This window comes from Oncorhynchus mykiss, chromosome 4 (assembly GCF_057628025.1).
Source record: "Oncorhynchus mykiss isolate SJ-2025 chromosome 4, ASM5762802v1, whole genome shotgun sequence".
Lineage (NCBI taxonomy): Eukaryota > Metazoa > Chordata > Actinopteri > Salmoniformes > Salmonidae > Oncorhynchus > Oncorhynchus mykiss.
In genome coordinates, this window is record NC_143025.1 from 57,308,796 (window position 1) to 57,322,458 (window position 13,663).

At 43.6% G+C, this 13,663-nt stretch overlaps 1 protein-coding gene across 1 annotated transcript; it reads left to right on the forward strand.

The window, feature by feature from the left end:
• The first annotated feature begins 176 nt into the window (after nucleotides 1-176).
• LOC110511639 (uncharacterized) lies at nucleotides 177-10,611 on the forward strand. The gene is made up of 21 exons (XM_090232363.1): nucleotides 177-322; nucleotides 419-477; nucleotides 554-634; nucleotides 734-858; nucleotides 1,465-1,608; nucleotides 1,908-2,006; nucleotides 2,119-2,280; nucleotides 2,423-2,522; nucleotides 2,715-2,935; nucleotides 3,565-3,721; nucleotides 3,913-4,136; nucleotides 4,424-4,544; nucleotides 4,845-5,041; nucleotides 5,141-5,255; nucleotides 5,468-5,637; nucleotides 5,716-5,813; nucleotides 5,976-6,106; nucleotides 6,396-6,585; nucleotides 10,099-10,240; nucleotides 10,326-10,422; nucleotides 10,498-10,611. Exons 1-21 carry the CDS (start codon nucleotides 300-302, stop codon nucleotides 10,569-10,571), a joined length of 2,730 nt encoding a protein of 909 aa, XP_090088489.1. The 5' UTR covers nucleotides 177-299; the 3' UTR covers nucleotides 10,572-10,611.
• Nucleotides 10,612-13,663: the final 3,052 nt, after the last annotated feature.

A 13,663-nucleotide genomic window follows, 5' to 3' on the forward strand; every position in this document is an offset into this window, starting at 1 on the left:
ATAAAAGCAGTGAGGGAGGAGCACCCTTCTAAAATTGAACAGTAGCCTTACATTTAGATTTTTGTCCTAACACTACACAGCTGATTCAGATTAACAAAGCTGATTGATTATTTGAATCAGCTTTGTAGGGCTAGGGGAATAAAAAGAAAATGTGCAGCCCTTTGGGGTTCAGGTGACTGAGTGTGGGAAGCCTTTGTCAGAGGGTAAAAGTTGCATACCCCTGGGCTGTAGGCTGCACACCTTGGGTCAAATATTAGGTTCTGTAGCTGTGCATTTTATCGAAACAATTCTGTTCTACAATGGTTCTTTTCCTTAGCTCAGGGTAAGTAGTAGCAGGCCTAGAACAGTCTTATGCGACGCAAACATTTGAGTTGTGTTCTTCTTAATCAATCATAATATTTTGTCAAATGCCTTACAGGTTGTTTTGCCTATTGATGGCAGCTGTGGGCATACAAGCACAACAGACACCTTCTATAAGTATGCATTTTGCACCCTGCAAATTCAAGCACTAAGCGTTTGACAATATATTTTTAACTAACCTTTCCCATTCCAGATGACCTCCATGCTGAATGCCTTGGTAACGTTATTCGTTTGAGTGTCGCTCCTCTTTTTGAAGAGGTTGCTACTGTCTTCAGTGAGTTTGCCTCTTATGATTCTCTTTCTCTCCTTTCATAATTCATGGCTTGATATTGCTCGTCAACTATTGTGTTCACACCATCTCCATCCCTTCCAGATGACACACACATCATAAACCTGACGCCTGGCCTTGCTACTCAGTGTGGATTCAGCTTTAAATTTGACCCCATGGGGAATGCCATGTTTTTTGCTTCTCTTCAAAACTGCTTTTCCCAAAACATGGTAACCCTAAGAACTGTAGTGTTTGCTTGAACTTCACTGAACACTGAACTTCACAGACAGTTTGCCTTTCAGTGTCACTGCATTTGCAACCCATAATGTAGCAACGTCATTTTATTTAACCTTTGACCTGGAGTCATGCTGAGACCAGGCTCTTTTACAGAGGAGCCCTGTATACACAAAGATACAAGTCAATATTTGCATCACTAGATGGAAAAATGAAATCATTGAAAACAAACACATTCTTCAGTAAAAAGGTCCTCAATAAGCCCGAGTTGCCGTAGAGGTGGTAATTCATACAATTTTAGAGCATGGAGGTTATTAGAAGTACGGTGCCAGAAACATTGAAGCAGTTTTACTGAACTCTGTGGCCACCCCTGGGTCTGGTATCTCTTACCTCTAAGTTAACGATGACGGAAGGTACAGCAGAAGTTTATGGAGGGCTTTCAGAGGGCCAGCCAACTTTCTGTAGTGTGGCTTCAATACAGTGGCGGCTGCATTCATATAGCCAATTTTGCCACAGTCTATAACTTGCATGAATGTCACTTGCATTATTTGTTTTTTTGTTATATAATGAAAGGCTTTTTTTCCCTTCCCCCTTCATTTTAGGATGATAAGATGTTCAGCTTGGTCATGCAGTTCAGGCTGCCAGGAAACCACATGACCGAAGACCCTGTGTATAGAGTGGGCAAAACCTGTAGCTACACCCCCTGGACCTCCCGAGAGATTCTGTGCGACCGCAACTACATGGAGGCAAGTGAGCAGAGCATGCCCTAATGGACATGTTTACAGTCGAGCTTGTCATACTGCCTGTATAAATGATCTGTCTAGAGCTACAACTGTCCAGTGTTTCATTTCTTCTGCGACACAACGTGGAGGTCTTGACTCTCTCTCTCAATTCCACTCGCCTCTTCAAAATGCACATAGGATAACTTTAGAGGTGAGGAATCTTGGCCTATTCTCAATGCATTTAAGGAGGCGAGTGGACAGATTGATTTCCTATTGTCTGGGAGGGAGAAAATGCATAGGGAATAATGGCTTTTCTTCTCTAGGTGTCTGTCAGAAGGACTCTTCCAGACATCCAAACCGTCCCCGAACAGCCCACTGGGGGCCCGAAAGCAAGGAGCGCCAACTTCCGGAGAGGAGCTGAGGTAGCCATATTTCAGTTTCTGTAATTTTACTACAACATGACAGGATGGCGCTAAACAAAATGTGCGTTTGTTGACAATTTTGTTTAATTCATGTTTCCATTTCCTGAGACAGGCTGTTGCTTCAGGATACAAAATGACAGCAGTCGTCTTTAGTCCTAGCAAGAAGGTCATGAATGTGGATGAGGTCCAAAGAAAGGGCTATGCGATAGCCAACACTCCCACACGGCTGGTGTTAAGAAGCCCCCATAATGCAGAGGAAACATACCTCCAGAATGTAAGCTGACTTCCTCCATGAACTGGGTCATGTTCAGTAGAGCAAACATTTGGAAAGCGTGGCCCTACCTGAACTCTGCAACATATTGTTAATACGGTTTGCCCTACTGAACACGGCCCTGGTGTGGTTGCCCCCTGAACAGGTAGCTGGGGTTCCGATGCGGGTGCTCTCAACCTCAACCTTCTTTGAGCAGAAGTGGCTGGTTACTCGAGTAGATGCCACGGCTGTTTGTCCAACACCAGGTTGAGTGTGAAATCATTTAAGATCCTTTAAACCCAGTTCTTAATTGGCTCCAGACAAGACTTTAATTTGTGTTATGTAGTGTTCAGTTGGGAAAATGTTTTGGGGTGAACTGTTTCCAAATAATGGCACATTTGTTTTCAGTTGCAAAATGTTCTGTTATGATGTGCACTTGGCTTCTTGTGTCACTGCAGAGGCAGTGGTCTTTACTCCAGAAGTGATCACCTGGTACATGCCCAAGCACATAGACCCACTTTTCTCCTCTGATGCCTTCACTATGTTGGAGGTGTACATGGGAATTGACGCTAAGAGGCTGGACACTGAGGAAATGGCTGCCAGAAACTACTCGGTTTTAGTCACGGAGGCTCATATTATTGTTGAAATTCCGGTGGGGGCTGTTGGCGGCTATTTCAAGGTCAGCGTTGGATGAGTAAAATGTTCCTGTTTAATTTCTAAATCTTATTTGTAGAGCCTTCAGTGCTTTGCAGTAACCCTTTGCCATCTCTCATGGGTAAACTCCTAGAACCGTTGTTTTGTGTAAAATGTTTCTTATTGAGCAATTGTCTGCTTAATCAGGCTAATATACAATGGATTGCAAATTGTGTGAATGCTGCATAAAATGACACTTAAACATACTCTACCGCTTGTCTTTGCAGTTTGTCCTTTAGCCGCTTGACATTTGAGACCAAATATCCACACTAAAGTATTGTTTACCGGACTTTTTAGGGAGCCGGTAGCTTTGCCACTGTCAACTGAATGCAAGCAACACTCGGCTGCTGTTTACATATTGTGCAAGTGTTTACTTTGCGTGTCAGTTGCTTTGAAAATGCACACCGCCGGAAATGCAAGTTGACAAGCGTATACCTACCAGCTCTCTAAAGTCTGGTAAACAATACTTTGGATATTTTGTCTTAAATTACGAGCGGCTAAAAGACAAGCGGTAGAATGATTGTATTTAACTTTCTGGCTTATAAGGAACATTGACCTGTTTTTGCACTCCAATTGTGTATTACAGCCTGACTGCATCACTCGTCTCCCTTACAGAGCCATATTCAGGATGACCAGTACTTTGTCACTTACACCATTGAGCCCATGCTTGAGTTGCTGTGGATCGAGGAGGTCGCACACGAGGACACCAGCTACAAAGTCCTCTTCCCTATCACAACACCTCCGATGGCCAGGCCTCCACAAGTTCGCAACTGTGAGTCTGGTTTAGTTAAACAGTGCCTATGGTAATTTGGGATGCCTGGGTTGTTCATTAGGCACGACGAAACAGAAGAAAATGTACTGAAACGGGGAGGCAATACCCGGACTTATCCAATAACAAATGTCCATTTTCAACTTCCATTGTACCGCATTTCAAAATGTTTTCCTTTGTTTGCCAATGAACAGACACGCCCTTAGACACAGTTCCTGAGCAGGCAGTGTTTGTGCTTGAGTTGGGGACCTTCAACCTTGATGTGGAGCTGCTGAACATCACCTTTCCCACCATGGTGCTAACTGTTGCAGAGTGCAACGCCAGAGGCTTCAATGTTCAGGAGCAGAGATCCCCGGACAACACCTTGAAGACCTTCAGGATGGAGGTGCCCTTCTCAGACCCGGTGGTCGTCAAGGAGGTGTGTTTCTGTTAAATGCAAAGCCACACGCAGTGATTTGTACATGCCCTAATAAGTGGGCCACCAACAAAATAGAAATAATGGCACAAATGTACTTTGTATCCCTCATTTACTCAAGTGTTTCCATTATTTTGGCAGTTGCCAATAGTGCTTGATTTAGAGGAATGAGGGCAACATTACTTTAAGTATATAGTTTGTTTTAATATGTACTTGTCACTTGATGTTGAGTAAGGTTCTGTTAGCATTATTGTTGTATCAATTGACCAATGCTTTTAACTTCACTACAGAGAAGGGCGGAACAAGGTGTCACAACCTTCACTCTTCAGCTGATCTACGGCCTGGTCGTCTTTCCAGAGTACGCTCCTTTCTCTCACTCTGCCGTTGTGGACGCTGTACTGCTGGACATTGGTATGTCTCTGGACTACGCCAAACTACTGTTGAATGGTTTCCTCTCGTTAATGATTGCCCTGAAAGGAAATTGTCAGTGGAAGCCCAACTAGCCATACTGTAGGTTTTTCCTATGCGGTCTCTCTACAAAGAAAATGTTAAGCTTTAGAGTATTTGGACCCCGTTGTCCTGTTCCTGATTTGCCAGGATCGTGTTTATTCAGGCCCACCGTTGCAAAACAAGGGCTTCTTCTTGGACAAGTTCAAGTAGTACCTTCCTGTTTTTTGTGCTTAATGAACACAACCCTGTTTGTCCTTGTAGTGCCACCCTCAGTCACTGGCAACTGTGATCAGGAGAACTTCCACATCACTGTGGACTACAGGAACCAAGATCCCTTTTTCGTGGTCTTGGTTGGCAAGCGGCTGCTTAACCATGAGCTTGCTCAACAGTATTTGACAGAGGGCGACGCAGACTTCACCATCACGTTGCCCTTCTCTTCGCCGGACGCAGTGTTTGAGGTACGACGCTCTCCCAAAACGTGTTAACCTAAATTGCGGCAGCTACCCTGTATACTTGCGTACGATATTGGACTAATGAACTCTCCCATTGGTTCCCAGTCGGTTCACTCGTCCTCTGTCAGGAGCAGACTGGATGTGGCTCTGTTGAATCCTTACAACAACATGACCATCAAATACTTTTCCCTGGCTTGCAGCTTCCTCAAAACGCTGACTGGTTGGTTCTCAAACAATTGCTTCCGATAAATAGTCGTTTGACATGGTTACCAAACCTGGGTTCCTTGCAAATACTGTGAGTCTAATAGTAGTGCCACAGATGGGCATGGTTTGCACTTTTGGTGCTATTCCATTGGTTCAAGCTCAATTAAGTGTCACAAATACAGAACCCAGGTCTGATGGCTACCTGTCTTTTGCTCCCCCACCTCCAAGAGTGTTTCTCTAACGGAACGATGACTGCGCTGGCGGTGAAGGTGGAGTCTGCTCCCGGTCTGAACCCCGGTCAGCTGACCCTGAGCGACCCCGCCTGTGGTCCCACCTACAGCGACGATCGCTTCGCCTACTTCCACTTCACTGTGAACTCCTGTGGCACCACCAGGAAGGTAAAATGACGATTACCCTGAGGTGATACGGACTGTTTGCTTCTGCAGGCTGTAATAAGCAATTCCCCTCTACTACAGTTTATCAACAATGTCATGCTGTATGAGAACGAAATCTCCTTGCCAGATGAACTTGAGGTGAAGCTGAATGCCACGGTGTCTTCAGAGGAGGAATATCAGTAAGTGTATTACGCATCCCAATTGTGGCATTGGCTTTTATTGGGTGTTTTTTTTTTTTTTTCCTTCGCCAATTGCTCAATGCTTTGTATACAGGGAAAATGTGCCTCTACTACCAGTGTGTCCACTCCACTGCTTGAAGTTGCCTACATCCCTCTTTTTAGGTTAAAGGTTTCCTGCTACTACGTGGCCAACACCACTCGCACATTGGCCTTCCTGACCAGGCCGCGTGACCACGAGCCTTTTGTCGAGACTGGGACGGGTCGACTAATGGTCAGAATGAGACTCGCTCAGGGTAAGCGTGCACAAATTCAGAATTTCAACTTGACCCCTAGCCTCTAAAAGAATCTTGGAAGGTCTCCTTTTACAAAACGCTTCCCAAAAAATGTAAGCCTTGCATTCTGAGATCTACAGGTGTGGCTATGGAGTAACGGTGAGGAGCTGATTTGGGGTGGTAATGTTGGCTATAAATGACTTGTGTTCATCGGGGCACAACAGGATATGATAAACGAGCATTTCTTAATGGACATGTTCAGATGGTGCCCACTGAACACGATCCCCGGTTGTCTTGTTCTGTGTTCCAGACGCCTCGTATAACACGTTCCACCAGGAGGAGGACTATCCAGTGGTGAGGTACCTGAGACAGCCTCTGCACTTTGAGGTGGAGCTGACCACGTCCTCTGACCCCAAGGTAGCGCTGGTGCTTGACCACTGCTGGGCCACCCTCAACGAGGACCGCGACTCCCGACCCCGGTGGAATCTCATCATTAATGGGTAACATGTTGTTTTTGGGCCTAAACAAGTGTTATTCCACAGGTGTAATTAGCAACCTATCATGCTTGGCAGGCCATTTACTTTGGCTACCGTGGCTATGCCCCCACCCATAGGTCCTGAGTGGTCACAATGCTTAAAAAGCCGTGTGCGGTCTGTCACCAGATCGCCACCCAATTCTGGTGCGTACGATCACATTTTTGTGGTCCCTGCAGCGTACCATTGGAACGGAACGCATGCTGCAACAAACGACTCTAAACCGCGTTGTCTGAAAAGCATCTAAACAATGTTTTGTACTGATGAGAAATAAAGGTCTTCACAACTTTATTCCACCTTAAATGTTAACGTTATCATCTAGTCTAAATAACAGGTTGACTTGTTTTTCAATGTGATGCGGTACAAGGGAACCATGTAAATCTAGTTTAGAAAATATGGCATGCCGTTCACTGCGCCCGTTGCCTGAGATCTTAACTTAGTTTGGCCACTTCAGCATGTGACAAATCTTTGTACTTGTTACGGCGTACACATGACAAGTAGTTTACAGTTAACCAATCAAAAAGCCAATTGTCACCTCCCCAAATACAACCGTAGCTCGAAAGCTACACAGTTGCAAGATATAACCCCCCCCCCCCTAAAAAATGGATTGAGCTAAGGTATTGTGGAGAGGATGATGCAGGAAATATTACTAAGATGGGGGATTTATCAACAGTTTTAAGCTAAATACCCCTGGAAAGGGGGGTCTGATCTGGCAACCCTGAGGTACCATAGTTTACACTCTGATGCCGTGTTCAAATCAACTAACGACTTCAGTGCATTCAAGACAATGGGGGTACTCCAGTTGAGATCACCATAAGTCAGTCGAGTCTGACAGACGCTTACGTGATAACCGACTGCATTGTATGGCGCTAGCATTAGCTCATATGCAGTACCACCTTCAAAAGTGTTTTACACATGTGTCATTACAATCTAGGCAAGAATCAGAAAGCATGAATAGAAAGTACATAATACTTACGGTACGCTACAGTAGAAACGACAACACGTTACGCAGAAAATAAGGCACTTTGAAAGGAATGCACGCATGTCCACAGTTATTTGTAAGGAAGGCAATAAATGTGCAAGGCCTGTATACCTGATCTGGGGAAGTGCTTGGAGTTTCTTTTGAAGGAAAGTTTGTCCGGCTCATTAAATTCTCAAATAGAAATGGTCTGCAACAGTGAAATGGGCTACTTTTGTGAAAATGAGAAGTTGAAACGGCCTATAGAAAATTAGCAGGTAGTGTGCCTTGGTTTGAGGTCAGCGCGGGTTAACTGTGCACATTTTGGAGCAGGGAGTGCATTGTGACGTCACGCGCATAAAATCAACTCCCACTGCTGGGGCGACTGTTGAAGATATTTGGAACTCGCGTGTGAAAAGGTTGTTGGCGTTACCTACACCTTTTTACTCAATGTTATCCTTTTGGTTTGCTACAGTTCAGTGTTCAGCCGAACTGATGGTCAGTCGAATGGAAGTCAAGAGCGGCTGGCAAGCTTAGCTTGCCTTTCCGATTGGTTTCATACAACTGCTCTTAACACTGACTGAATACTTGTTGAATTCAGGCACAAGTGACCTCTTGTGTTGAACAGTTATTGCACTAAACATAAAGGATGGTTCACACGCCTGTGCAGCATGGATGTTTGAAACGGAATAGGATCAGTTGACAGGACGCCGCTTTCAATGGAATTTCCTGTCCTAGAGGAATGCGCTAATTGGGAGTTGCTAAACATGAACAAATACCACGGTCAAGTGTAGCAGCTTGCTAGCTAATGTTCATATTTAAAAAAATGTTACTACATTTTTGATTTGGGTGAGCACTTTGCCACAGATGGACACCGCTGGCCTAATTTTTATCTCAAGAATTTAGATTGGGTAACTATTGAAAGATGACTTATTTTTCCTACATTGTAATGGACTTATGATTATGCATGCTGCAAATGACACTTTATTTTGCGGGTGCCTTTTCAGTATCTGGAGACATGTTACACCAAGCAGTGTAGTGAAGCAACTTTATTGGCCAAAACCATTCATTTGGGGGATCGGGTTTGCAAAATGCTATCAAACCACGCAATTTTACCTTTTTAATGAAGTGGTCACAACCTAAATTTGGCCATGTGGACACGGGAGTAACTTTGCAGCTGTTTATTAAATCAGAAATGTCACAGCAGTTTAAAAAAACAGGCTGAATGTTTTGTGTATCATAGGAGAAGACACCACATTCACATGGCTGTGCACGAAATGGGCAGTTCAGATTTGTCGCTGCAACTATATCGTTGTGCAAAATCCTGACCATCCTGATTTCACAAATCCCTTTTTGCTAATATCTGGCAGTTAAACAGTAAATGATTGACCTCCCAAAGATGCACATTTAAAAAGTAGGCCTAAACTGTCAATGCGTAGGTTACTTTGTATAGTAGAGCTGCGCCCTTCACAGAAGTCCTCCACGTGTGAATCCGATGCCATGGGTGTAGAATTTATTGTGTGACCAATTTTTCCGACAGCGGAAGAATTGCTCTGGCGCATTGCATGAAATTCTTAATTAAAATGAAGTGCTTATTTTTGCTTTGTTGATGATGATGATGATGATACCGACTGTCTATTCGGCAACTTTGGTTAAACTACGGTCAGTTGATCAATATTCAGGTAGTCTGACCATTCTGGATAATTTAGAATTTTAAGAACCATTTTAGAGGGACATCTCACCTCATGTCAATGTAATTGAATATACATGTTTGACATCCGTCATTTAACAAGCCATTGCAGTAGACCAAAAGTAATATTGTTGACTTTTTTTCTTCAAATAGGCAGCCCAATTTCTGTTCTTTAAAATGTACTAAATCAGATTCATCCAGGTCTGATGGGCCAAAAGATCAGAAATTAAAACCAACTGTCGTGACGTGGCCTTGAATTATCTGAGGACTGTTTAATTGTTAGCCGACTCTAAATGAATCATGTTAGGATTTGGGGTGCCGAGGAAGCGGTTTTAAAGAGTTACCGTCTCCCGACTTAGATTTCTACCGTCTAGAGTTTATTACATTGATAAAGTCAACTTATTAACCATGACATCGTATCCTCCTTGCAGCTGCAAAAACCCCAGCCTTATGATTCACTATGCACATTTTCTAGGGGAGTTTCTCTAACACGTTCAAAAGTGAATACTGAAACAATATTTCTATCAGAGAGATTAGCTATAGAAAATGAATGTCATATTGGATTTTACTAGAAAGGTGCTCACTCTACAGGTAGGAAGTCTCTAGCCTTTACATTGTATATGAAATATGTTTTTTAAAGATATGGCGATTTTTGGTGGGAAAAGCCTGTTAACAAAGACATTCCTTTAGTTCATACTGGAGGGGGAGAAAGAACCCACTTCTGCTGTAAATTGATCTGATCCTCACAGGACATTCATGACACCGCTACAAGGCGGTTGGGGTTTGCAGCGTTTTCTTGTCACTAACTTAGTCCCCCTCTCTACACTGGCAGCTGTGAGAACCCCGGTGATCCATACCGTGTGGTCTTCCATCCGGTGGTAGCTGACGCCAGGGTCCACTTCCCCCCTCACGTCAAACGCTTTGAGGTCTATATGTTTTCCTTCACCGAGGATGCGGGTGAGCCGAGTGGCCAGGTAACAATCTTTATTGGTTAATTTTGTGTGAGTGGCAATCCTCCCTTTTAAAAAAATCTGACACATTCAAATCTTTGATTCCTAGGTCTTTGTCCATTGTGATGTGGTCATCTGTGATGCCAGTAGTCCCTCTGGCGGCCCCTGTAGTGGACAATGTGTGAATCAGGACAACCCGAAAAGAGGTTGGTCTTGTTTTATGCTTTTCAGACCCTGGCAGACCATAACTGAACTAATAGCTTCTCTCTCTCTCTCAACAGGACAACGACATGTCAAAGACCTCTTTGAGGAGCGTCATTTATATGTTTCTTCTGGATACATTCTTTGGGTGTAATGTCTCTAACATGTCAAATAAAGTGTTCTATATAAAACAATCCTAACCGTTGGACTACCTTAATTGTATCTGATTTGCATTTAATACCAAGGCGCATGTAGTAGGCTTGTCATCTGACGTGTATCAATCAACCCTTTTGTAAGCATGGAACTCTGAACCATCCACCGGAGGGAGATAAGTGTTGCACACCAATTTCCCGTCTAGGACAAACAATGGGTGTCAAAACAAAAGCTTTCCAATGTCCAGTAGGATGAACTGACTCAATGTTATAGCAGATGGTGTTTTGCCAAAGTGAGGCCAGCAGGGCTGTGGTTGGCTGCAGTGTTGGTAATGTTCAACTGAAATTACAACTTTCCTTGATACCTCTCACTAGCTTGGTTTCCATCCAAATATGGACATTTCTTCTTTAATGATATGCATGTCAATCGCTCATGGCTCAAATGGGAAGAGCTTGACTTCATCACTACTTGTTTGTAAGAAGTGTTGACAAGCTGACTGTACCGAGCTGTCTTTTTTAAACTACTAGCACACAGCTCGGACACCCATGCCTTGCATTCCCCACAAGACATCTCTTCACAATCTCCAAGTCCGAACTACGGAAGGTACAGAGCCATGAATACGTTGCAATCTATTCTGCATCAGGATAAGCTTTAAACACACACCGTAAGGAACAGCAGGGACTGAAGAAACACACTCCTTTAAAAGTTGCGAGCCTGCACCGCGGGATGGCTTCATTGCTCCAGACCACAAGGGGGAGTTTGCGCACTCATTATGCATTTGGGTCCCAAGGCTTTGACCAAAGACGAATTTTGACACGAGCCACCCTTGCCTTGTGGCGCTCAACGAAGATTGCTGACAAAATAGATGGAAGTTGTCTTAACGAGTCAAGCAAATGTACAATTTGAGGAATGTGTTAATGTAGAGACGTTTGTGCGGCTTTTTTTTGTCAGTTAAATTACGAAAATGAATTTGTCTTTCAGGGACTCCTGAGAACCAACAAACCAGGCTGTTGTCTTGTGAAACAGTGGATGGAAAGAATCTAGCTGGCTAAAGCATTGACTGCACAATTGTGTAAGCTTGCCTTGCAGCTGAAGTAACATGGCTAGCTATTTACTTAGTGTCGGATTAAAAATAACTGTTGCCTATCTGGGTATGGACCTTAAACGTAAAGTTCTGAAGTAATATTCATACCAATCCATGAACCAAGTCTGAATGGCATTAATGAAGCCCAGAGTAGAATACCTTTATTGTGCGACGGATGCAAGACCTATACACACACGTATTTTAGTTATTACCACGCGTGAGATTCCCATATTGTAGCTTGTACATTGAATATATTCACCGATCATGTGCGGTTCAGGTATGACTGACATTCTTTTTCAGTCATATCAAATGATGCGGTGTCTGCATGTATGTATTACACTACAACAGCGTTTACTGCTCCTGTGATATCAATGATTACACTAACTATACATGATTGATTTAATTCATATATACAGGAAAAAAACCTATGCAGATCTAACTCATCTGAGGACACGAGTGTTTCAACCAGTGGAGAATGTGAAACGCTTTATTGAAAGTGCATTTTAATTGTAAGAGTTCAATCTTGGGCGGGCAGGTGGGTAGAGCGTTGGACTAGTAACCAGAAGGTTGCAAGATCAAATCCCTGAGCAGAAACGGTAAACATCTGTCCTTCTGCCCCTGAACAAGGCAGTTCCTAGGCCGTCATTCTTATCTGACATGCCTAGTTAAAAGCAAGGCAAATCTCTACTCTACAATGCACATATGGTGTGCATTAGATGAGGTGGGGGGAGAGAGAGCATATGATTCATGAATGACAGTGCTTCCCTAATCTCTCAGTTCATCCCAATTGCGCTGTCGGGACTGGATTCCTCTCACATCAAAACATGCATGCAGACAAGAGCATGATTAAACCTTTTTATTCTAACACGGTCAGTCATCTTAAATCAGGAGGTGAAATGCAAAACTGACTTTGGATCATTAACTCTGGGATTTCAATGTAAAGCATCTAATAATACTTCCAGTTGACTCAACCAAGTGACATCATCTCTATGATCAGAACATGCCCTCTGTCAGCCATTTCAGATGCGGGAGGGGTTCAACAAAACAGCTGATATAACCTAGAGGATTTAGGGAGAGAGGGATGGCGGACACCACACACACACACAAGTACTTTAAGCTGAAAAACAGACCCGTGAGGACAAACGATAGAAGATAATGCCAATAGGTGTCTGCGTCACATACAGTATCTTCTTTCAAAGTGTACCTGAAACATTTTAAAGAGGGCTGTGTTTCTCACCACTTGGTTATTGCAAGGCTAACCCATGACTTGGCAGAAACAGTCCAGTGGAAATGTTTATGTGGTGTAAATCTGAAAATTAGCAGCTGACATCTTAAGGGTTTTTTAATTCATGCAAGCGAGACAGATTCCACGGAGAAAAAGAACACAGAACAGTTTAATTACCTCTGGTTATGGACACTTTTTGCCAGCAATAAAGCTTCCACGGCCTGGTCCTCACACAGTGAACATCTGGCAATATCTACATTTTCGACCCCCTTGGTCAGCTCGCTCTCTGAATGTGAAGAAAGCAATAACTGAGATATGACCGTTCAATCTAAAGCAGCACGTGCCATTTTTTAGGATAAGTCAATACAGCCCAGTGCTGCTTACCTGAGATGCCATCTTCGTAGGTGTCCGCTATGACTTCCTTTTGTGTCGGGGGAAAAAAGTGGCTTTCAGAACAGTTCTTTTTGATTTTGACAAAAAGACAATTGGCCTGTGAAAAACCACACCTTCATACAAACGTGCTACTGTATGCAGAATTCTTGACTCGCAACTGAAGACGCTGCCCTATCCTGCCAGCACGCCCACAAGCGAGCCACTCGGGAGCAGAATGATGACGCGTGGAAGAGGGAAAGGAATGAGAGGGGAACAGCAATTTGTTGCAAGTTGGGCTAATAGCTGAACAATAGACTATTCTTTAGTAAAGGTTGAATAGTCTAATAGCCGAGCTAGTGTGAGGATTTATGTCTATGCTCTATAACCTACTACTATATCACGTAAGATTGAA

What these genes read in the sequence shown, in the direction of transcription:
- LOC110511639 (XM_090232363.1), top strand. Translation starts at nt 300, where the DNA reads ATGGTTCTTTTCCTTAGCTCAGG. An exon ending in GTTCTTTTCCTTAGCTCAGG is followed by an intron (nt 323 to 418) that starts GTAAGTAGTAGC and finishes AATGCCTTACAG; the next exon opens with GTTGTTTTGCCTATTGATGG. An exon ending in TCAGGACAACCCGAAAAGAG is followed by an intron (nt 10,423 to 10,497) that starts GTTGGTCTTGTT and finishes CTCTCTCAACAG; the next exon opens with GACAACGACATGTCAAAGAC.